Here is a 25165-nt window from a genome sequence, read left to right as displayed (position 1 = left end):
TCTGTGGGCCTTCTCTCTCCTATTGTTACTTTCAGTCTCAAGGCTGCACATTCAGATCCATTCTCCCTGGCCTACTCTATTAACCCTCCATCCTCTCTGACTGAGATGTCTTTTCTGTACTTTGACACCAATTGCAAATGTGTTGGTATATTTCTCTGGTCTGCTGTTGGTATCTTTTATTCCCTGCCTTGCCGCAGGAGACCAAGGTACAGTAGTACAAATTACTGGCAGATCAATTAAGTGTGACCTTAAAAACCTCTGTCCTGGTTTAATTGGCGGTGCTGAAGCAGGGTAATTGTATAAATCAGCTGTTAATGAGATCGCAGCTTGTTGTGAAAAACAAGATAATGTGAGGAAATGAACATCAATGAGCTTTGTGCCGTTTCAGGCCCGCGTTGTGGCTGTGCACAATGATCACTCCACTTCTCTCTCACTTTGGATGTTGTTGTGGTTCCTGTTTTGGTGTGTTATTTTTCCACTGTATGGAGGTAGAAATATTGATGTTAAATTCCGGGTTAGATAATGGCTAAAAGTGGTATGTCCATATTGCACAGGCTTCGGGTTGTTTGTGTTTTCCCTAACAGAACAGAGCTCTGGCGGCTGGGCTCAGAGAGAGACATGCCGTCACTAGCAGAGCATGCTGCTAAATAAATCATTAGCCTGCCGCGCTCAAAGAAAGAAAGTCCAAATTAAATAAAACAACCACTTTATATGAAAGAAATGTAATAGTGGAATCTACTGGCTGTAGGACAGATTAATGAGGTATTAGAGAAGTGTATTTTAAACATTGTCTAGGACCTAGTCCCGATCTCTTTCATTAATAAAGCTGTTTTACCTCAGCTGTAGACGTTCTGACCATGGGCCAGCAGTCACCTTCTCCTCCTTACCCCCCTCCCTCCTATCTCCCTCTCTCTCCTTTCCTCTCCAAGTTTGTTTTGATATGTGCAAATAAAGTTATTTCACAGATTTACAGATTTTATTTTTTTATAACGTATCCATGAAATATGTTGTTTTGAATTGAATGTCTGGGATGGATTGTTTAACTGTTTTGATAAAGAATTAATGTATATATTTTTTAAAGATGGACAAAGAGACATTTATATATTTTGTCTGTTTTTTTATCATTTCAGGTCACTTTCATGAGTTCAAAATCAACTAACCAGTGATCGCTGGGTGCTGGGGGTTTAGTCTTTCTGTTTGTGTAAGTACTCTTTTTCCTCTATTTTGATTTCTTTCTAAAGGCTATCCAGTTAGATTTCTTTTTTACCCCTGGAGTCTTCCATCCACATTGAACACCTGTATTGAATGAAATGCACAACTAAATACTTATATAATGGACGATACAGAATAAGCTTATATTGTTACTTCACATGGTCACTTTTACAATTTAGACATACACTACATGACCAAAAGTATGTGGACACCTGCTCGTCAAACATCTCATTCCAAAATCATGGGCATTAATATGGAGTTGGTCCCCCCCCCTTGCTGCTATAACAGCCTCCACTCTTCTGGGAAGGCCTTCCACTAGATGTTGGAATATTGCTGCGTGGACTTGCTTTCATTCAGCCACAAGACCATTAGTGAGGTTGGGCACTGATGTTGGGCGATTAGGCCTGGCTCGCAGTCGGAGTTCCAATTCATCCCAAAGGTGTTCAATGGGGTTGAGGTCAGGGCTCTGTGCAGGCCAGACAAGTTCTTCCACACTGATCTCGACAAACCCGTTCTGTATGGACCTCGCTTTGTGCACGTGGGCAATGTAATGCTGAGATAGGAAAAGGCCTTCCCCTAACTGTTGCCACAAAGTTGGAAGCACAGAATAGTCTAGAATGTTTTTGTATGCTGTAGCGTTAAGATTTCCCTTCACTGGAACTAAGGGGCATAGCTTAAATCATGAAAGACAGTCCCAGACCGTTATTCCTCATCCACCAAACTTTACAGTTGGCACTATGCATTGGGGCAGGTAGTGTTCTCCTGGCATCCGCCAAACCCAGATTAGTCCATTGGTCTGCCAGATGGTGAAGCGTGATTCATCACTCCAGAGAACACGTTTCCACTGCTCCAGAGTCCAATGGCGACGTGCTTTACACCACTCCAGCCGACGCTTGTCATTGTGCATGGTGATCGTAGGCTTGTGTGCGACTACTCGGCCATGAAAAGTAATTTCATGATGCTCCCCGACAAACATTTATTATGCTGACATTGCTTTCACAGGTAGTTTGGAACTCGCTAGTGTTGCAACCGAGGACAGAAGATTTTTACGTGTTACGTGCTTCTGCACTCTGTGGTCTCATTCTGTGAGCTTGTGTGGCCTACCGCTTCGCGGATGAGCCGTTGTTGCTCCTAGACGTTTCCACATTAACAGCACTTATAGTTGATCGGGGCAGCTCTAGCAGGGTAGAAATTTGATGAACTGACTTGTTGGAAAGGTGGCATCCTATGACGGTGCCAAGTTGAAAGTCACTGAGCTATTCAGTAAGGCCATTCTACTACCAAAGTTTGTCCATGGAGATTGCATGGCTGTGTGCTCAATTTTATACACCTGTCAGCAGCGGGTGTGGCTAAAATAGCTGAATCCACATACTTTTCTATATAAAGTTTATTTTGGAGTTGTTTATTCAGGTACAGAATCTGTATGTTTTCAGATTCTGCTTTTATTTCTAGTAAAAAGAAAAATACTGCACACAATCTGAGGTTAAAGTACATTTTGACACCTACGTTCATGTATTCTAGCTTTAGTTGTAAATAGAGGTTGAATACAGAAGACCATGGAACTGTGACACGTACATGCATGGTCAGGCTAACTAATGACGTCAAGGCCTTGTGAGGCTTGTGAACCCTCTGTGAGTTTACCTCAACCTCTGAGGCCCTTAGAAAACTAAACCCAGGTGTCTTGGTTCTTTGCCTCACTTTCCATGTCTACCTCCATAGTAGCATGTATAATGCTTTTGATTCTATTCTCTACGCTAATGTCGGCTGCTGTTATTGGTAGTTTATGGCTGTGTGTCGTCTCAATAACAACATTCACAAGAGGGAAGAAAGAGTCCATTTCAGGAAACGCAGGCAGCGCCTCCGAAAACAGCCAGTATATGGCTGTACTTTATTGCTACAATACGCCTTTAATAGGAGCTCTCTCTGCTGCTGCCACTGTTGTAATCAAAAATGTATCTGAGAAAATGTTTCTTGAGCAAATAAAGCCGAGAAAGTTTAGTTGATTTTAATCTTTTTTCAAATGTCAGTTGGAGATGGTTTCCGGAGAGGCAGGACTGAATGATATTAATGTGGCTGAGGAGTCCTTGTTGGTCCTGCATAATCAACTGTGGCACTGATAAGAGTCAATCCCATCTCAAAGTTCACGGCCATTTACTAATACCATCGGTTTATCTCTGCCATTTCTCCTCAAACACAGTTGTCTTCAGTGCAAATCAATGCTTTTATCTAAACCAAACTGGCTAATGGTTTTCAGATTTTGTTTGTAGTGTCTGTTGGTGTTGTTAAGTCCGTTCTCAATGGCAGTCCATGTTGGGAGTGTGGGCTTGTCTTCAGCTCCAGTGAGCAGACAGAATGGCGGAATAACAAAGCCTTAACTTTTGGATTTTATCACCAATGAATACTGCTCAGTGAAAAAACTGGATAAATGTAGTGAATGGACATGATGAGTGAAAGAGCATACGTTAGCCAGACTGTATCGCGTGCTAACACTGTATAACACTGGGGAGAGCATACGTTAGCCAGACTGTATCGCGTGCTAACACTGTATAACACTGGGGAGAGCATACGTTAGCCAGACTGTATCGCGTGCTAACACTGTATAACACTGGGGAGAGCATACGTTAGCCAGACTGTATCGCGTGCTAACACTGTATAACACTGGGGAGAGCATACGTTAGCCAGACTGTATCGCGTGCTAACACTGTATAACACTGGGGAGAGCATACATTAGCCAGACTGTATCGCGTGCTAACACTGTATAACACTGGGGAGAGCATACGTTAGCCAGACTGTATCGCGTGCTAACACTGTATAACACTGGGGAGAGCATACGTTAGCCAGACTGTATCGCGTGCTAACACTGTATAACACTGGGGAGAGCATACATTAGCCAGACTGTATCGCGTGCTAACACTGTATAACACTGGAGAGAGCATACGTTAGCCAGACTGTATCGCGTGCTAACACTGTATAACACTGGGGAGAGCATACGTTAGCCAGACTGTATCGCGTGCTAACACTGTATAACCCTGGGGAGAGCATACGTTAGCCAGACTGTATCGCGTGCTAACACTGTATAACACTGGGGAGAGCATACATTAGCCAGACTGTATCGCGTGCTAACACTGTATAACACTGGGGAGAGCATACGTTAGCCAGACTGTATCGCGTGCTAACACTGTATAACACTGGGGAGAGCATACGTTAGCCAGACTGTATCGCGTGCTAACACTGTATAACACTGGGGAGAGCATACATTAGCCAGACTGTATCGCGTGCTAACACTGTATAACACTGGAGAGAGCATACGTTAGCCAGACTGTATCGCGTGCTAACACTGTATAACACTGGGGAGAGCATACGTTAGCCAGACTGTATCGCGTGCTAACACTGTATAACCCTGGGGAGAGCATACGTTAGCCAGACTGTATCGCGTGCTAACACTGTATAACTCTGGGGAGAGCATACGTTAGCCAGACTGTATCGCGTGCTAACACTGTATAACACTGGGGAGAGCATACGTTAGCCAGACTGTATCGCGTGCTAACACTGTATAACTCTGGGGAGAGCATACGTTAGCCAGACAGTATCGCGTGCTAACACTGTACAACACTGGGGAGAGCATACGTTAGCCAGACTGTATCGCGTGCTAACACTGTATAACACTGGGGAGAGCATACGTTAGCCAGACTGTATCGCGTGCTAACACTGTATAACCCTGGGGAGAGCATACGTTAGCCAGACTGTATCGCGTGCTAACACTGTATAACACTGGGGAGAGCATACGTTAGCCAGACTGTATCGCGTGCTAACACTGTATAACACTGGGGAGAGCATACGTTAGCCAGACTGTATCGCGTGCTAACACTGTATAACACTGGAGAGAGCATACGTTAGCCAGACTGTATCGCGTGCTAACACTGTATAACACTGGGGAGAGCATACGTTAGCCAGACTGTATTGCGTGCTAACACTGTATAACACTGTATAACACTGGGGAGCTCCTGATACTACCACAGCTTTACACTTTGTAGTATTAGTAGTAAATAAACCAAAACAACAGTGGTCCCCACTGCTCTCTCTCTCGAGAGAAAGACCTGGAACCAAGATATTAACATTGCTATTTACAAGTTACAGGTTACCTGTCTCTAGTTTGGGAATAAAACGGTTGGTTATTGTTGGACCAAAGGGAAAAAGATAACTACAGTAGCTACTGACTAAGAACAGAAAACATCAGCCATATGGTTGACATAGGTACAGCTGGTTGAGTAACAGGGTATGCCTTGTTGTCCACTGGTTAAGTGTGTGTGTGTGTGTTTGTTTTTGTAGGAACAGCAAATGCTCCTAATGATGTGTGTGTTGAATAAAGGACTTGGTACAATGTGTGTACGGACCTGAGGTAGACTTTAGAGGTCTCCTACGTTACTTGAGATGCTCCCACTCATGAGGACCTTGATAGTGAATAGCCAATGGAACGAACACCTGAGCTTTTCTCTTCAAAGCAGAAAATAAGGTGCATTGTGGGAAAAATGCTTGTAGACATAACATATTATAATTGCAAATGTTTTATTTAATTGTTATTCAGTGATTGTACGTGGTTGTCGTTGAACACAGTACCCAAATATTCCCATTTGTAAAATTAGTACTTTGCTCGCACTGTTATTTAAGAAGTGTCAGTGTGCGTTAGAATAGATTGTACCACACTCACTGTGTCTCCCTGTCTTACTGGTTTTAGATGGCCTGTGTGTGATGTTCCTAAGACCTGCTCCACTTCCCTGTGCTCTTCTACCAGCCAGACCTGACACACTCATTCATCTAAATCCTATGCAACTTGAATCTACATTCATTATAAAACGACGCTGTGAGTCATTTTGACGGTGTGTAGCTTCTTTTGCTGGACGATGTATTTCATCACTACTGTGTGAACTCATTTGGAAACACCCAAGCGTGGAGGGCCGAATACGCTCTTTATCAGCGTGTGTCATCATGTAATAAGTGATGGACACACAGCAGTCACTCTGGGCTATGCTCAGTCCAGCACTGATGCCCCTCATGGGGAAGATCTGCTGGAGACGTTTTCTGAGAAATGAAATAAACAGCACTTCACCACAAAATGAAAATGAATAACCGTTGGTTGGTTATCTTCTCATCTATTATGTATCAAATGGGCCTGTTGGTTCAGCCGACTGACCCTGCCTGCGCTGATTATGACCCGTGGTGTAGATAAACGGAGACTGCTTGACGAAGTGATTTTAATTTCATCAGCCTTGGTTTCAATTGCTCCAGAGGAACACTGGGAATATTCAAATTGATTGTTGGCAGATTTCTTTATCTGTCAGGAAAGAGTTTTTGTACAGGTATGTAGATACAGTATGCCTCCATTCACTAACGCCATATAACCCTGATAGATACTGTTAGTTGTAAGGTTTGGTGACATTGTGTTTAACCCCTTTAGATATGACCATTTTTCTATCCCCTCTCTATGAGCTGCCATCCCAGCAACATGCTATTGTTATCGGGGTTATACCCTCCTATCAGCTTTATTAGATATGAGGCCTGATTTTGATGGGTTGATGTGCTTTATTTGATTCTCTGTAGAATGAAACCTAGTATAGACTTGGCTGCTTTCCTTCCTCACAAGTTGCAGCCCTTGTAGGACAGAGAAGTTTCACCTATTAGCTATATAGTGCAGAAAACGGACCTGAGAACATGCCATTAATCTTCTCGCTTCCCCAGCTGTGGAAAGTAATGCATAACTAAATGTCTGGTCAAATGAATTAATGATTTCAACCATGAACTTTTCTCCCAAAACGCCATGAATCGTCTCCGGCTGATAATGTGCTCCGACCCTGGAGTGTGAAATGCCCGTTGCGTTGAGAGTATCCAGTTAATTGATTCAAAAATGATTTTAAGTTTGTGGTGCCCAGGGGAGTGCTGGGCTCTAATGGCGGCCATTTGGGGAGAGTTTAAAAACTCTTCCTTTCCAAGCCTGGGTTGGATTGGATTTAGCTAACAAGCCCAATCAAAGCCTGGGAGAGGGGAGAGAGGCAGAAGGGAGAAGGCCTCCACTTTCTCCCCACCCCGCAACCCCCAAGTCCTGTCTGGAGGGGGATGCTGGGAAGGGGTCTCTAAAGTCCCCCATGGTTAAGATGTTTATTATTTGAGTTATGTAAAAGGTGCTACTGCATTTAATGTACTTTTGTTTAGGCTATCTTTGTCAATACAGTACAGAAAAAATACTAAGTCATTTTGTTGGAATATAATTATTCTCTCCTCATGGTGTAATTCTCCAGGGTTGTCTTTCTTCCAGGGGTCATTAACTTGTAAGCATCAACATACATTTTTTTGCTGTAAACTTACATTTACATTTCTGAAAAAGTTAGACACCAAAACGAATGGGAATGATTGAGTTGGACATAGTATAATGTCATTACTCTTTAACTGTATTACATGTCTTCACTGTGACTGGTTTTAAGATGAGAAGAATGAAGGTTGAGAACAGCTCACAGTGAGTAAGCATTGTCAGTTGATCTTTCTGAGAAATCAGCTGCCACTGTCTGAAATAACCACCCTGCCTAATTGATCTCAACATGAATGTACTGTAAGCTCGGTGAAGTTGTTTCCTTGTTTGTCCTGGAGGGTGGCGCAGGGGTGGCCTGTGGTAATGTCTGCATTATGCTCAGATGGTCTTGCTGTAGTGTAGCCCGACCCAGTACCTAGCATCCGTTACTCCCCCACTAAGTGGCTGGGTCTCTGTGCTAATACCAAGGAGCCTGTAATCTGGGCCCATTAGCAGGCGCTGTCATTCAGACACACTGTGTCGGCCTGATTTAAATAAAATGAAATGAAGATGGTTGTTTCTGGTCCCTTGGCTTCAGTCATTGCCATAAACATATGCTCCGTGCCTCTCTCCATCTTATTTCTCATTTTAATTTGTTGTGTGGGCTGTGCTAGAAATCACATTTAATACAATCCTCCCAGGGACTCTGTCATATAATAACATGGTAATTTCTGTGTATCCTTTTGAAAAATGAGGAAATTAATTCTTCCTGACATGTTGTAATTATTCCAGTGTGAACGGTGGATAGGCTCCCTCCCCAGCCCCCTATGTGTCGGAGGCAAGCGGCTGCTGGCGGGTGCCGAGGTGCTAATGCTGACCAGCAGCCCGTTTAATTTGAAACATGAGCAGACACCTTTCAACACACCTTCTTAATGTTGGAGTGCCTCACAAATTAATTCACTACTCATCTGGCAGCTCTAGCTCAGGGGGATGGAGAGATGGGACACTATCACTATTAGTCAAGGTGTAGTTGAAGCCTAGGTTTGTGTGTGTGTGTGTGTGTGTGTGTGTGTGTGTGTGTGTGTGTGTGTGTGTGTGTGTGTGTGTGTGTGTGTGTGTGTGTGTGTGTGTGTGTGGAGATGGGAGAACCCTGGGGATGTTGGGGATACTAGGACAGGTTTTCTCTAATCCTCTCCCAGTGCTGTCAGTAGGCCACCCTTTCACACATCTCCTCTGGCGACTGAGAGGTCTGAAATGCTTATTTAATTAGACCGTCTTCAGCCTGTCATTAATACAGCCCTCTTATCTACATTGAGACACTATTGGGACAGATTACTTTGGAGAATGCAAATTTGTCCCCAACACATCACCGCCACATGTATGAGGGTGGAGCCTTATCTTAACATCAACCCCTGTCCCTTCAAACATGCAAGTCTCCTTTCCGCTGTGTCCTCCTGAAGGAATGTGTTAGTGTCTCTCTCTCTCCAAGCCAGCAGCAGCAACTCTATCCTGTGCCTGTCAGACAGATCCCTCCTTACCCCTCCCTCACCCCTTCCCCCCCTTCCTACCCACCCTCTTCCTCCTCTTACCACCAGGATCCCACTTTAAATATAACACCCCATGGGATCATCGATTAATTAATTGCCTGAAATTAAGACACCGCAGTTGTTCCTATATGAAATATCTTCTGAATGACAAGGCAATTACACCCAGAGCTTGGTTTATGTTCAAAAAGAAATGTAATCACTGCTCAACAAGGGAATCTTAATATCATCACTGGCCAAGAGCAGAGGTACTTAATATCAGCAGCGCTTTTCATCCAGAACTCTGCAGAATTTATATGATTAAGCAGAACTAAGAGTGACACATCCAAGTGTGTGTGTGAATGTGTATGTGTGTGTGTGTGTGTGTGTGTGTGTTATACTGTGTATGTGTGTGTGTGTGTTATACTGTGTATGTGTGTTAAGTGTAATTCTTGGTGAATTCCTCAAAAGTGTGTGGGTATGACACATGCTCTCTCACATGCACATTCACACACACACACACACACACACACACACACACACACACACACACACACACACACACACACACACACACACACACACACACACACACGCTCACACCGTAGACATAAAGCTGACACCAGACAAATAGACCTTAACTGACCATAGCATTCTCAATTAAACCATCCCATTGACATTCACCTCATCACGAAGTCCTCATTGAATGGTCAGCCACTGGATAGTGGCCAAATGTTTCCTAATTACCTGGGATTTGTCATTTGTACTTTTTCTCCCTCCATTCTCCTGTTTAAGCCTGACACGAGGTCACAAAAGTGGGTCACAGAGGACGTTATGATTATGGAGTACAATATTGAGTCATCAAGATGACGATATTTCCTAAGAAAGAAAGAGTAAAAAGTAAAAAGTAAGGAGGACCAAGGCACTCTTAATCTCATTTTAATATCTTTATTTGTATGGCATGTTCAATGGAACAAATAGACACGACCTTATACCACCTGACCAAGGCCATGCTGCCGAAACACATCAGAGTTTACATTTTTTTTTTGTTCCATTTAACATACCATGCAAATAAAGGCATTTTAATTAAGTGAAGAGTGCCTTGGTCCTCCTTGCTTTTTAACATCCAATGTTTTATTTAACTAGGCAAGTTAGTTGAGAACAAATTCTTATTTACAATGATGGCTTAGGAACAGTGGGTTAACTGCCTTGTTCAGGGGCAGAACAACAAATTTGTACGTTGTCAGCTCAGGGATTCAATCTAGCAACCTTTCGGTTGCTGGCCCAACGCTTTAACCACTAGGCTACCTGCCACCCCTGCACTTGTTGGCTGCTTTTCTTTCACTCTGGGGTCCAATTTACCCCTTTTACCAAAGAGCACTTTCTTTTGACAAAGACCTACTATTGTGTAGCCACGCAGCGCTTCCCTTCCTGTAGTTTGAGTTAGTGCAAGGCATTGTAGACATCCAGGCTGTTAGAGAGAGAGGGAAAGTGTGTTTTCCACTGTAATTATGAACAGAATCTAAGAACCTGTGACAGGAGGGAAAAAAAGAAACAAACATAATTTATTGAACCTTTGGGGCCGGGTTAAAGACACAGAGCTGTAATTGATTTGGCGTGTGTGTATGCATGTGTGTGTGAGAAAGAGAGAGAGAGAGAGTTTGTGTGCGTGTGCGTGTGTGCGCGTGTGTGTGCGTGTGTGCGTGTGTGTGTGTGTGTGTGTGTGTATGCTCGTCTATGAGTGGGAGAACAGAGGGTTTGCAGGCAGCCGTGGCGTCATGCTCTGGGAGAAGAGAGGAGAGCTTTGTGAGCGGTGGGTGGGTCCCCCCATGACTCAGAGAGGAGGAGAGGCGTCAACATGGCCGCCTGGCCCAGAGGAATTAACGTCCCCACACCCTGGTTAATCAGTGCCATCTTGGCTCTACGTCATCACCCAGCTAGGGAGCAGTCTCCTCTTCTCTCCTCCATCATTGTAGAAGAACTGAGACACAGACAGTAAGAAGCCCTCAGCCTATTGACTGCTGCTGCTCCCTGTACTGTCCAGAGTTGTCTGGGACATGGTCCTATTTCCTCCATGTCCCCCTGGATACATCGGTCCCATCACTCCTCTTCTCCCCTCTCCTCTCTCAACTGCCTGGGCTGACATGTAGGCATAGGTTATAGCCAGAATCTCCCATTAATTAAAAGTCACTTTCCAGTGACCAGGTCAGACATGGTGGAGTAGAGTCTGTCTGTAGGTGGCCTCTGTGTCTCTCTCTCTCCGCTGGGCTCAGCTCTGCTCTGAGCTGGCCTGGGCTGTTAATGACTGAAGTCTGGGAGCAGCGCTCCATGCCAAGACCCACATGGTTGTGGTGGTGCATTAATTCAGCAGTCAATTTGACTGGAAGTTTGAAATCTGTGCTAGGTTAGGGGGACGTGCTGAAGCTGTGTTAATAGCTAGCTTGTTGTCCATATGGTGCTGCTGTAATGGAGCACATTTACTGCAGATGGTGAGAGTTGGTTGGGCAGAGGCAGCTTTTGGCAGAGGTCCGTTCTTCGAAAAGGCTGCTGTGAGTCCAGCGCTAGCTGTCCTTTAACACTGTCTATCCTCCCTATTTCTCATTCACCAAAACACTACCCTTGAAATGTGGCCTGCTCTTAGTTAAAAACTCCAGGCTCCCCTGTTTTCTTTATGGATCTATGGAGAGGAGCAAATATAATGTGGCTCAGTCACTTTTTCCTGAATTCGGTCTCCCAACCTTTACTTCCATAGGGCGATGTGCTTCATCTGTCTCCATTACCACAATGGAGTTTTAGACAGCACACACTGCTGAGGAAACACAGGCAGAGAGACAAGAGGGAGGAAGAGAGAAAAAGAGAGAAGGAGAAAGATAGTTGTGAAACAGTAACAGAATGTATCCAAGCAGCAAGAGAGATGCAGAGGGAAGGAGACAGGCAGGCAGACAGACAGAGAGATAGAGACAGACAGACAGAGATAGAGAGAAACAGGCACTTCCTGTCCTGGTGGCAGGCTGGTCCTCTGCTAGACAGTGAGCTTGCTGAAGACTATGTTGTGGAGCCACTAAAGCATGTGACATGCATTCAGTGTCATGACAAAGGAACCCAGCCTCTATGGCTCACTGTCCATTCACTCAGTGGGTTGTATCTAGGTTAGTTTAAGTTTCCTGTGACTTTCCATAGCCTTGTTGCCTGTCTTGCTAACCTGTTATCAAGGAATCTAAACTCCAAACGTGTGTTTGGGACACATGATGACGGTCTATTATGCAGTTATGTCATGTGTCTCTCTGTGTTCGAGTCAGTCCCCTTACTAAAGATGAGACAGAGAGAAGACTGAGAAAGAGAGGAGAGAGAGAAAGAGAGGAGGTGCAGAAAGAAGTGTGTGTGTGTTTTTAACACTTCTCAGAGTGGTGAGGAGACACGCTTGATCGGTTCGGCATGATTTGACTGTTGTTTTCTCACGTTGTCACTGGTGTGATGTTGGTATTATGTGCTCTGAGAAGAGCAGGGCTGAGTAGAGTGGGGAACAGAGCAGAGCAGGGCTGAGTGTAGTGGAGCGGGGAGCAGAGCAGAGCAGTGCCACTGGCCTAACGCCCTCCTCAGACACCTGATTGTGAGAAAAGTGTCGGCTGAACCCACTGGGTCTCGCGGGTCCACCGCCCTGCTAAGTGCTGGCCAGGCTAGCCTGAAAGGCACAGTGTCCTTGGTCCTGTCACTCTTTCCATTCTCTCAGTGGCTTTGTCTCCACAGCCTCACTGGAGGAGAGGAGAGGAGAGGAGAGGAGAGGAGAGGAGAGGAGAGGAGAGGAGAGGAGAGGAGAGGAGAGGAAATTACACCCATGTCCAAAAAACTGAAAGCATTTAGGGCCAAGATGCTGGATCTCTTTTGCTCTGATGTGTGTTATTTATGATGACGTCTGCAAGGGAGTCGACTGTTACAGCAGGAGAAAACACTCATTAGTTTCAGCAGGTTTTTTTCTTTGCCGCTACTGAGTATTGCGTTTTCTAACATGGGTTTTTAAAAGCACACTCCAGCTTTAGCTCTTGGCTGATCAGATGCTGGTGAGATGGTGATGTATTTTACAGGACAGGGATGTGACGATGTGTAATACCGAGACAATTGAATAACAAGCTGAAACTACACTGTGTGTCTTTCTATGAATGGGTGTGATGACTAGTACATATTTATTTCTGCTGACTTTACCATTGTCAGAGAGGGAAGATCCTGGCTGTTTTACAGTCTCTCTGAAAAGGGAATTTCCTGGTAATTACTCAAATTTTAGGCTATTGTTTCAGCTATTGTTTCGGCTCCACTCCCAATTTGTTTTCTGTAATAGTATGTTGATGATAGCGCTTAAAGAGAAGCATACAGCAGTCCAAAATCACAATATACTGTACATACAGTATATATTCTGAAGACCAATAACAGAGGCCAATGAAACCTGTTGGCAATCATTTCCATCCATGTGCTTCCAAAATGTTTCGGGCGAGGCTTCTGAACGACCTCTCCGAACAGTGACATTGTGAACCACACCCTCCCGCCTCCTTGGCGGTGCAGGTCCCAGCATCGGGCCCCTGTAGTGGGGCTCCTAGAAGCCACAGAGCCCTCGCCACACAGCTGAACCACCTCTGGCTGCTCCTCCTACCACTCTGAGCCCTGCCAGAGGCTGGTCTGGGATCAGTGGTTACAGGAATGTATGTGTCACTCTGGAGAGAGCCTAGGAAGAAGGCTGCGCTTGGATCAATAGGAAAGGGTTTATTTGTTGCAAACATATCATCAGGCCCTTGCTGTATGCAAATCCACTCCCCTCTCTGAAGAAAGGCTAGAATGAATGATGTCAATGCAAAGAAGAGAGGATGAGCTTCCTATCCTCAACACTGCCTTAATTAAAGACATACCTTATTAGAAGAGAAAGATGCATGCATTGCTCTGTGTTTTTTGCATGTTGCTTTTTTTCAGTGTTAAAATGGTTCTCTATGTATTTCTCCTGCCGCAGAACCCCACACGCTGACATGGAGGGCTTTCTTCGTAGCAGCTTTTTACTGAGGTTAGTTTCTTTTTCAGTTGTTGTTGTAAAGTTGTGGGTCAGGGGGTCAGGGGGTCAGGGGCTAAACTCATCTGTCCCTTCACAGCTCCAGCTCCCAACACCTACCCTTAGATCACGTCCCTCCCTGGCTGGGTGGGGTCGGTGGGAGGGTTGTGTGTCTGGGAATCCACCCCAGCTGTATGTTGTGAGTGTAAAATAGTCACTTCCACCTTTCCCCCTCTACAGCGCTCTCCGTGGCATGCTCACACTGATACCCACCACACTCCATAGTCAGACTGAAAGCAGTTTCCACTCTAACCTCACACACAGATGTGTAGAGAGACCCCCCCCATCTCACCCCTGGGTACTGTGCCTCTCAAACTAGGGTTTCCGTGTTCGTACTGCATGCTTTTATCTGTCCCCCTCTTCTAGACTCATGGCCAGGACAGGTGGGGTGGGGGTCAGGGTGGGGCTTGGTTTGTGATGTACTGTTTCCTGTTGTGTGTGTGTGTTTGTACTCGACCGCAAAGTCCAAAAAAATTAAACCTTGACGCTATTTTTCTTTTAAACCCATCCTGTGATTTTATTTAAGAATTTGTGCTGTTATAACACGGAGGAAGTCACTAAGTGAGTATATTCGCCATTGGCTCCTCTTTCCTCTCTTTCTCCAGGCTTGAATGTTGCAGCCTAATTAATGGTGTCTCGTTAAAAGATGCAGCAGCAGCAGGATCTGCCTTTCAAAGCAGCTGTCAGCCAAACTTTAGTAAAGCTAATGAATCCTCTTTGATTTTTTTTTTCAAAAGGTCATTTATTTGATTAAATGAAGAGCATTTTTTTTTCTCAGAACTGTTGGAACCCGGTAAAATAAAGGACATGATAATGCCATGGATATAACACAGCTTTAGATCCTATTTTAAAATACCCCATTAGTATCTAGTTTGAAAGGTTACTATTGAGTGTCCTTATTCTCTACACAGACAGCAGTAAAAAGACGGCCGATGAGAAAAAATACATCGCAGTCAATTGCCCAGCACAGAATGAAGTGAGATTTAAGAGGCGGTATAAATCAGCCATTTAATTCCAAATATAGCACAAAAACTATCTGGGTTACCTTATCTAGAATACACATACACCAATCAAACATATATCTTAAAAAATCCTATTTATTAGAAATGTCCTTAAATAGACTCTTCTACTTAATTTGCATGTAGCCTCCGTTTCCAAGGCGTAGTGAGTGTTACAACTCCAGTGTTGGCCGGAGGGATCATACTCAGGCATGTGTTGGATTATTGAAGGTATGTTGCCTCTAGTCATTTCCACTGGGCCACTAATGCTACAGAGTGGAGGATTGTGTTTGACTCCAGCCACCTGTTGAAGCAGCACCAGTTGGGCAGATATCTAGCTGAACAGAGGGTGGGGGAGGGCTGAAGAAAGCAACACCTCTTAAATCCAACTGAGATTCTTACAGCCCAATAACTTGAAGACCCAAATCGACCCACATAGACAAAACATGACCTTTGACTGCTAACCTCTTTCATAACAATATCCTTTTGTTCTTTGTCGGAATCATTACTCTGAGAGAAAACTGTGATTCATCTAAGTAAATACATCATTACGGTTCCTAATCCACATCCTTCTGTCAATGTCTGTTTTAATTAAATGAGAAGAGCCAGTGGAACGATATCACGCACACATGCTCGGGTGATTGGAGGACAGAGGTCTCAACAATCAGGCCAAGATTAAAGGCAGGCTTTGCTTTCCTTTTGCTTGGCCATGGCTTGTTGTGTCCTGGGGAGGGAGGGTCGGAGGGAGAGAGAGAATGGGAGGGAGAAACAGGAGGGGAGGGGTATGGGAGACGGACCATGTTTCTTCAGTGTAGCTAGCACCACAACATATTTTCTTAAGCAACTGAATTGGGTCAAAGGGGGCTCTGTCAGTGCAATTATGTGAAAGTATGACAGCAACTCTGCCTTGTGCCTCGTTAATACATCTATTTCTGTGTAGTACTCTGAAAGGACATGTTGTCTATTAAACTCAGTCGTCTCCCTAGCTGTGTGGCCCAGAAGTTCCACTTCTGCTCTGACAGAGGGGCAGATGTTTAAGGTGACTTTTCACATTTCATATCTGCATCACTCACTAAAATACCGCTGGACAAACTAGTCATTATTTTACACTAATGAGTCATCACTTCTTGTTTTGACTCATAGTTGCAATAGCTGTAAAAGTACCAATCCCCCATTTTCAGTTTAGAAAATGATGCTGGTTGTTAATGCGTGCTGTTGCAGGCAGAGGAATAGTCATTGTGAAAAATACATCAGGGAGAACTTTAAACAGGTTAACTTTATATTAATAATGTAGCAAGGAGCCTTTGTACTGTCTTAGAAAATAATGACAGTCTGTTTAGATCTCACATGCAGAGCAGTACGTCTGCAACAAAGTGAAAGAATTTACTAAATTATACAGTTAGTGCACAATGTATTTTAGTGGAATAGGATCTGTTCTTACTCACATTAGAAGCCAACTTTGTTTTAGAGAAGCAGTGTTTCAATTTAGCTGCATATTTATGAAGAACATGTGATTATATTTTGGCAGATTGTGTGTGTGTGTGTGTGTGTGTGTGTGTGTGTGTGTGTGTGTGACAGAGAGAGATCTGTAACAGTCCCTGGCTAATCCCAGGAGAGAGGACCTCCTCCTGCATCTCTCCCATTATTTGATGTAATGAAAGGAGAAAGTGTGTAACATGGAGATTGTTAATTCATTTAGTCTAACAAGATGAAGATAAATGCAACCCACTGAAGGTTGACTAGGCAATGGGGCCCACTTAGCATTCCTTCTCCTCTCCCCTGCTCTCCCTTGCTCTCCCCTGCTCTCCCTTGCTCTCCCCTGCCTCACAATGGAGCACATTTAAAAGGTGCAGCTCCTTGTTTGGCCAACCCCACTGAGCTTTCACCCGTTAAATGTAGACACAAAACATCTCACTTAACGTTTCTTTCAGAGTTTACAACTTAATCTACAATTATCACCTTCGCTGTGAGTGTTTATTAACCTCAATATGATTGTGATTAAAGCTGAATATTTATATATACCTACAATTCTTAGCTTTTTAAATGTGCTGGAATCTAATCAAGATATCACATCTCAGCCGCATTGAGTTGATGTTATTCTCCATGATTATTTATATTGTTTAAAGAAACCTTTTTGACATGTTAGTTAGAAGGGTTTCTCTGTCTTTTAAGGCTGACCATAGAGTCATTTCCCTTTCCTCAGAGAGAGATGAGTGAAAGGAGTAGATCTGGGCCTGTTTAAGCATCTAGCTAGCTGCTACTCTCCATGTCCTCTCAGAAGGGTCTGTGTGACTCCCAGCCTTTCACCATATGAATGGCCCTGCTCTAATGAGGCTTGGTGGCTATTTGAGCGGCGAGAGAGACGGACAGAAAAGAGGACATTTTTCTAAAAAGCCAGACAGTTGTCTTCATTCACACCACTTTCAACAAATCAGCAGTCTATCAAGGACATTCTTCGGTGGACAATTCTATACAGGGCCTGCATGGCAGCACAGACCAATCATTATGGGACCCATTCTCTGCTCCCTTAGTTCTCAAGTCCACAACAATGAGTTGTTGATTGTGTGGACAACACCAGAACAATTATGCTCTCTGTTTTGGTGGCAGGGCAGCATTTTAAAGTCAGATCTTAATAATGGCCTCATTATTGTTATTCTTAGACTAGGCCTCAGGATAAGGAATAGTTGCTCACAGTACGTCATTATTTAGCACATTTCGATTAGCTCATCATGTTGTCTATGTATGAATAGAATCATATGTAATTAAGGCGAGGGAGCTGTGCTCGCGGAACGCTGCCAACTGACTTAAAAGGTAGCACTTGATAGGCCATTAATATGAAGAAAGGTGGGAAAAAGAAGGATTAGAGCTGTTGCCGTAGTAACTCCAACTTCCATCTGCGAGGGAACAATGGACTTGTGTTCCTCCATAGAAAGCGAGGGAGAGAGAGTGTTCTGAAAGGACAAGACCCTTTTTAACAACGGCGTGGAATCCAGGCCTAATAGGCTCTTTGGTGTGAGCTGTTAGACGAGACCACTGGGGGATAGGACAGCGGAAAGGTCACCATGTAATCCAAGGACAGCCGAAGTCATCATCCCTTTTTACAATAGCAGTTTGTTTTGTGCTGCTTCCATGTGCTCAACACAGACACGGAACCTGCAGTTCACACGTCAGTCACACTAACTGGAGGGAATGAGAGAGAAGAGAGAGCGAGAGAAAGGGTCTGTATGGGGGACGTGAGACGGTTTAGGGAAAGGGAGAGAGAGAGGGGGAACACGCCACACGGCCAAAACCTACTTGTTCCCTTACTGACTCTAAATAAACACAAACTAGATTTATACCAGAGACTTGGAGGAAAAATAACTTCTCCAATTAGAAGGATCTGTCAGAAGCTACTTGAAGTGCCTCCAGCCTTTTCCCATCCCTGTTCCCTCTTCCCCGTGCAGCAGGAGAGGGGAACGGACGGCTTCTCTGTTTGTTTCTGGCACCTCTAGTCTACACACTGCTCTGATAACAACGTTCCCTCTTGGATGATCTCTCTACACAAACACACCCTAGGAGTTAGAGGATCTATTCCATGCCTAGTACTAACAGGTACACATGATATCTTAACACAGTCTTTCACATAATTATATACGGCAAATGATAAAAGCAAACCAATGCAATAACTCCATTGCCAAAACCTGAGGAGTTACAGTAGTAATGAAAACACACGGTTGATATACTGTGTGTCGCCTTTTATTTTAATCGTTGTATAAAAGTTCCTGTGAGGAGAGAGAAAGCACAAAGAGCTGATGTGATAGCTGAGTACTCTGTCTGGACCCTCCTAAACCACTGCAGAGTTATAACCGTCTATGATCTACGGGCGTATGTGTTTCTCTTTACGTTTTATGTCCCTTATTACAGCTGCAATACGTCTGCCCACATTAAGCTAATTTATGGCCCAGGCCACTGATACAGCAGTACGGGTTAATGAATTTGGCATTACTAATTAACTGTTATTGAGGGTGGAATATGAATCCAGAGTCTGGAGAAATAGCCGAGCAGGGAAGGAGAGAGGAGAACGGGAGGGACAGCGGACTGGCTGGGGTAGATGGGTTCATTTCTCCCTTTAGTCTTTTCTTACCACACAATGCCAAACTGTCCACAGAGTCCTCTAAGGAAAGCTGTTTTCCAATGACCCAGTCAAGTCTCATCACAGACTCATTCCTGATCGCAAGTATCTGAAAAGAGATTGTTGATAAGATTATCTTTAATTGGACAGAATGTTGGGGAGAAAAGCTGTGTGTCCTCAGTCAGTGGAACACAAGGATGGCCTCTTTACAAAACTTCAAACACAGGTGTCTCTCAATGGATGACAAAATCTGAGCTTTTCTCACTTAGAATTATGGATATTTTTCACCAAAAAAACATGCATTTAACTGTTTAATTTCTCCATATCTGCTTTGATTTGATGCTTAGTGCCTCCTTAAAAAGCTTCTATGAATAGCTGATGTGATTATGGACTTTAGAGGTGAATTGAGGTCCTTTACATCCCATACAATGTAGAAAATGTCTCGTCTCACACCAAACAATGGGCACGTTATGCAAGCAGTATCGAGCAGTTAGGTACCTCACATTTACCTCTTAAAACAGGAAACTGCATTCAGAGAAACAGGGCCATTCAGGCAGAAAAGGCCAACAGTGACAACTTGGAATATTGTGCTGCGCTCGTGCTGACATACAGTACATTCTCCAGAAACAGTCTTGGCCCTGCTGAGGAGAGACATGATTCTCATGATTCTCTCTGCTAGTACACTGCCCCCTATACCCATAAGTCAGCAATACCACTACCCTGAACACATTGACAGTGTGGCAGTTTTACAGTCTCCATTAATATGGCTTCTTTCCCCGTATCTCTTTCTGTTTCTCTCTCTCTCCCTCTCTTTATCTCTCTCCCTCTCTCTTTCTTTCTTTCCCTCATTCTCCAGCCACCAATTTCTCCACAATCTACTCCTGAAATACTCTCGGCGTGAGCCAAGCCTTTCAATTTAGATTTCAATTATCATGTTAGTTTTGTGATTAGACTTCTGTCCTCCAGGAATCAGACCTCTCTGCTCCTCTCTCTTCCCCTCTTCCCCTGCAATCAGATCCCATCTGATGAATGGCGCCTATAATTACGGAAGTTATTGAATATGCAGATCGCTGCTTACTCTTGGTGGGCTGTTCATAATGCATTAACTCTAACTGTATGAAACAAGGGTCCCCGGTAAAGAGCCACTTCAGTAATGAGAGAGGCCCAGTGTATGCCATTAGTCAGGGATAATAGCCGTTAGTAAGGGGGGAACTCCATTAAAAAACACACAGGCATATTATGATATGCCTTGTTTCTCCCTGTGTGTGTGTGTGTGTGTGTGTGTGTGTGTGCGTGTGCGTGTGCGTGCGTGCGTGCGTGCTTGCGTGCGTGCGCACCGGCCTGATGCCATAGAGGCTGCAGCTGTTGGTCCCAGTTCTAACCAGCCAGAGCTAGCCTGCTGCACTTCACTGTGGAGGCAGTGGGCACAGCACAGCCAGGACTCCCACTATCCCACAGCATGGAGCTCTATCTACTGGCCAGCCACGTCTACACACAGACACACACAGGCAGGGGTGTTTATGAATCATTCAACATGAGGTATTTTCCTCCGGACTGGCAGGCCCACGGTCTTACTGTTTGTGACTGCCATGGTCTCACGCCCTGCCCTGCCGTGATGCAATCCCCCAGTGGCTCTGAGTGGAAGAGAGGAGATGAGAGACAGCTACTTCACAGGGCCTGACTGACTGCCACATCGGAAAGGGGAAGTGGGACATTTTGACAGATTCAGAGAAAGCTTTTAGAGATGTCTCCTCTCCAGACCCTCTGCTGTGTGGAGTTATTGACAGAGGTACAGATGGGCCTCTAAGCCACAGCACATGATCTCTCCCTCACTCCCAGAATTTAGTCTTCTTCTGACGTTCTTAGATGTTCAATTCTGTAATGTGGTTCTTTTCATGATACGCATTACACAGGTAGTCAGAGACAGAAAGAGACAAACAGATCTAGCGAGACACTCTGTTCCATGCCATGTCTAGTTAAGTGATGGGCCAATCATGAGTCTACCTTATTCATTATTCAGGAGTTAGCTAACTCTCTCCTTGCTTTGACGTTCATTTGTTTTTCACATTAAGCCTGAGGCAAAGCCGTTCTGATTTTTTGTTTGGCACCTGTTGTGTTTAATTCAGGAACACCATTCCTAAAAAACACAGCCCCCCTTTATTTTTAGCTTGTGAGCTGTACCTGCCATTTATAGCCGGCTGGCCTGTTCTTAGACTGGCTGGCTGGCTGGCTGGCTGGCTGGCTGGCTGACTGATACTCTGCTGATGTCTTACAGGGGATATGTACATTACACTGCAGGAGCCCGGGGAGGCCCTCCCACAGAACAAAGATAAAGACACACATCCTCGTGCACCGCACACACACGCACACACGCATATACACACACGCAGCCACACATACACTTCTCATACGCAGCATTTCTACACATTCAGATACATAGTTACAGTACCATATACAGTTGAAGTCGGAAGTTTACATACACCTTAGCCAAATACATTTAAACTCAGTTTTTCACAATTCCTGACATTTAATCCAAGTACAAATTCCCTGTCTTAGGTCAGTTAGGATCAGCACTTTATTTTAAGAATGTGAAATGTCAGAATAATAGTAGAGAGAATTATTTATTTCAGCTTTTATTTCTTTAACTAACATTCCCAGTGGGTCAGAAGTTTACATACACTCAATTAGTATTTGGTAGCATTGCCTTTAAATTGTTTAACTTGGGTCAAACGTTTCTGGTAGCCTTTCACAAGCTTCCCACAATAAGTTGGGTGAATTTTGACACATTCCTCCTGACAGAGCTGGTGTAACTGAGTCAGGTTTGTAGGCTTCCTTGCTCGCACACACTTTTTCAGTCCTGCCCACACATTTTCTATAGGATTGAGGTCAGGGCTTTTTGATGGCCACTCCAATACCTTGACTTTGTTGTCCTTAAGACATTTTGCCACAACTTTGGAAGTATGCTTGGGGTCATTGTCCATTTGGAAGATCCATTTGCGACCATGTTGCTTCAGTATATCCACATGCCATCTATTTTGTGAAATGCACCAGTCCCTCCTGCAGCAAAGCAACCCCACAACATGATGCTGCCACCCCCGCGCTTCACGGTGGTGATGGTGTTCTTCGGCTTGCAAGCATCCCCATTTTTCCTCCAAACATAATGATGGTCATTATCAAATCAAATCAAATGTATTTATATAGCCCTTCTTACATCAGCTGATATCGCAAAGTGCTGTACAGAAACCCAGCCTAAAACTCCAAACAGCAAGCAATGCAGGTGTAGAAGCACGGTGGCTAGGAAAAACTCCCTAGAAAAGCCAAAACCTAGGAAGAAACCTAGAGAGGAACCCAGCTATGAGTTTTGGCCAGTCCTCTTCTGAAGAGGATTAGAGAGAGCATACTTCAATTCACACAGGACACCGGATAAGACAGGAGAAATACTCCAGATATAACAGACTGACCCTAGCCCCCCGACACATAAACTACTGCAGCATAAATACTGGAGGCTGAGACAGGAGGGGTCAGGAGACACTGTGGCCCCATCCGATGATACCCCCAGACAGGCCCAAACAGGCAGGATATAACCCCACCCACTTTGCCAAAGCACAGCCCCCACACCACTAGAGGGATATCTTCAACCACCAACTTACTATCCTGAGACAAGGCTGAGTATAGCCCACAAAGATCTCCGCCACGGCACAACCCAAGGGGGGGCGCCAACCCAGACAGGAAGACCACGTCAGTGACTCAACCCACTCAAGTGACGCACCCCTCCTATGGACGGCATGGAAGAGCACCAGTAAGCCAGTGACTCAGCCCCTGTAATAGGGTTTAGAGGCAGAGAATCCCAGTGGAGAGAGGGGAACCGGCCAGGCAGAGACAGAAAGGGCAGTTTGTTGCTCCTGAGCCTTTCCGTTCACCTTCACACTCCTGGGCCAGACTACACTCAATCATATGACCTACTGAAGAGATGAGTCTTCAGTAAAGACTTAAAGGTTGAGACCGAGTCTGCGTATCTCACATGGGTAGGCAGACCATTCCATAAAAATTGAGCTCTATAGGAAGCCCTGCCTCCGGCTGTTTGCTTAGAAATTCTAGGGACAGTTAGGAGGTGTGCGTCTTGTGACCATAGCGTACGTGTAGGTATGTACGGCAGGACCAAATCGGAAAGATAGGTAGGAGCAAGCCCATGTAATGCTTTGTAGGTTAGCAGTAAAACCTTGAAATCAGCCCTTGCATTAACAGGAAGCCAGTGTAGGGAGGCTAGCACTGGAGTAATATGATCAACTTTTTTGGTTCTAGTCAGGATTCTAGCAGCCGTATTTAGTACTAACTGAAGTTTATTTAGTGCTTTATTCGGGTAGCCGGAAAGTAGGGCATTGCAGTAGTCTAACCTATAAGTAACAAAAGCATGGATACATTTTTCTGCATCATTTTTGGACAGAAAGTTTCTGATTTTTGCAATGTTACGTAGATGGAAAAAAGCTGTCCTTGAAAAGTCTTGATATGTTCGTCAAAAGAGAGATCAGGGTCCAGAGTACGATGTCCTTCACAGTGTACGATGTCCTTCACAGTGTAACGGACATCGTATGGAGTAGACCAAGGCGCAGCGGGTTGAGTGCTCATATTTACTTTTATTGAACACTTAAATAACAAAACAAGAAAACGAACGAACGCACAGTATTGCAGGCTAAACACAGCAGTGCAAAAACAACTTCCCACAAAAGACAGGTGAAAAAAGGGCTACCTAAGTATGACTCCCAATCAGCAACAACGATGTACAGCTGTTCCTGATTGAGAGCCATACCAGGCCAACAAAGAAATAAACAACATAGAAAAACCATAGAAATACAAAACATAGAACAATACCCAAAAACCCCGGAACACATAAAACAAACACCACTCAACAAACCCCAAAACACTCTAAACAAATACCCCCTGCCACCTCCTAACCAAACTATAATAACAAATAACCCCTTTACTGGTCAGGACGTGACACACAGTTTTATTTGAGACGACTGTACAACCATCAAGATTAATTGTCAGATTCTACAGAAGATCTCTTTGTTTCTTGGAACCTAGAACAAGCATCTCTGTTTTGTCCGAGTTTAAAAGTAGAAAGTTTGCAGCCATCCACTTCCTTATGTCTGAAACACAGGCTTCTAGCGAGGGCAATTTTGGGGCTTCACCATGTTTCATTGAAATGTACAGCTGTGTGTCATCCGCATAGCAGTGAAAGTTAACATTATATTTTCGAATGACATCCCCCAAGAGGTAAAATATATAGTGAAAACAATAGTGGTCCTAAAACGGAACCTTGAGGAACACCGAAATTTACAGTTGATTTGTCAGAGGACAAACCATTCACAGAGACAAACTGATATCTTTCCGACAGATAAGATCTAAACCAGGCCAGAACTTGTCCGTGTAGACCAATTTGGGTTTCCAATATCTCCAAAAGAATGTGGTGATTGATGGTATCAAAAGCAGCACTAAGGTCTAGGAGCACGAGGACAGATGCAGAGCCTCGGTCTTACACCATTAAAAGGTCATTTACCACCAACAGCTTTTTCAAAAAATGTTGAGAGGAATGGGAGATTCGATATAGGCCGATAGTTTTTTATATTTTCTGGGTCAAGGTTTTTCAAGAGAGGCTTTATTACTGCCACTTTTAGTGAGTTTGGTACACATCCGGTGGATAGAGAGCCGTTTATTATGTTCAACATAGGAGGGCCAAGCACAGGAAGCAGCTCTTTCAGTAGTTTAGTTGGAATAGGGTCCAGTATGCAGCTTGAAGGTTTAGAGGCCATGATTATTTTCATCATTGTGTCAAGAGATATAGTACTAAAACATGGCCAAACAGTTCTATTTTTGTTTCATCAGACCAGAGGACATTTCTCCAAAAAGTACGATTTTTGTCCCCATGTGCAGTTGCAAACCGTAGTCTGGCTT

General features: G+C 44.3%; 1 protein-coding gene across 1 annotated transcript in view; it reads left to right on the top strand.

Moving 5' to 3' along the window:
* LOC115167092 (transcription factor SOX-6) overlaps positions 1 to 25165 on the top strand; it is a gene marked incomplete in the record, with an annotated part of 205196 nt that overhangs the window by 29691 nt on the left and 150340 nt on the right. The window contains 2 exon segments of the mRNA XM_029721178.1: positions 1131 to 1201; positions 14009 to 14059. Coding sequence (XP_029577038.1) covers positions 14025 to 14059 — 35 coding nt within the window.

This window comes from Salmo trutta, chromosome 29 (genome assembly GCF_901001165.1).
Source record: "Salmo trutta chromosome 29, fSalTru1.1, whole genome shotgun sequence".
NCBI classification, from domain to species: domain Eukaryota; kingdom Metazoa; phylum Chordata; class Actinopteri; order Salmoniformes; family Salmonidae; genus Salmo; species Salmo trutta.
Note: the sequence above shows the minus strand (reverse complement) of the source record. Positions and strands in the feature narration are given on the sequence as shown.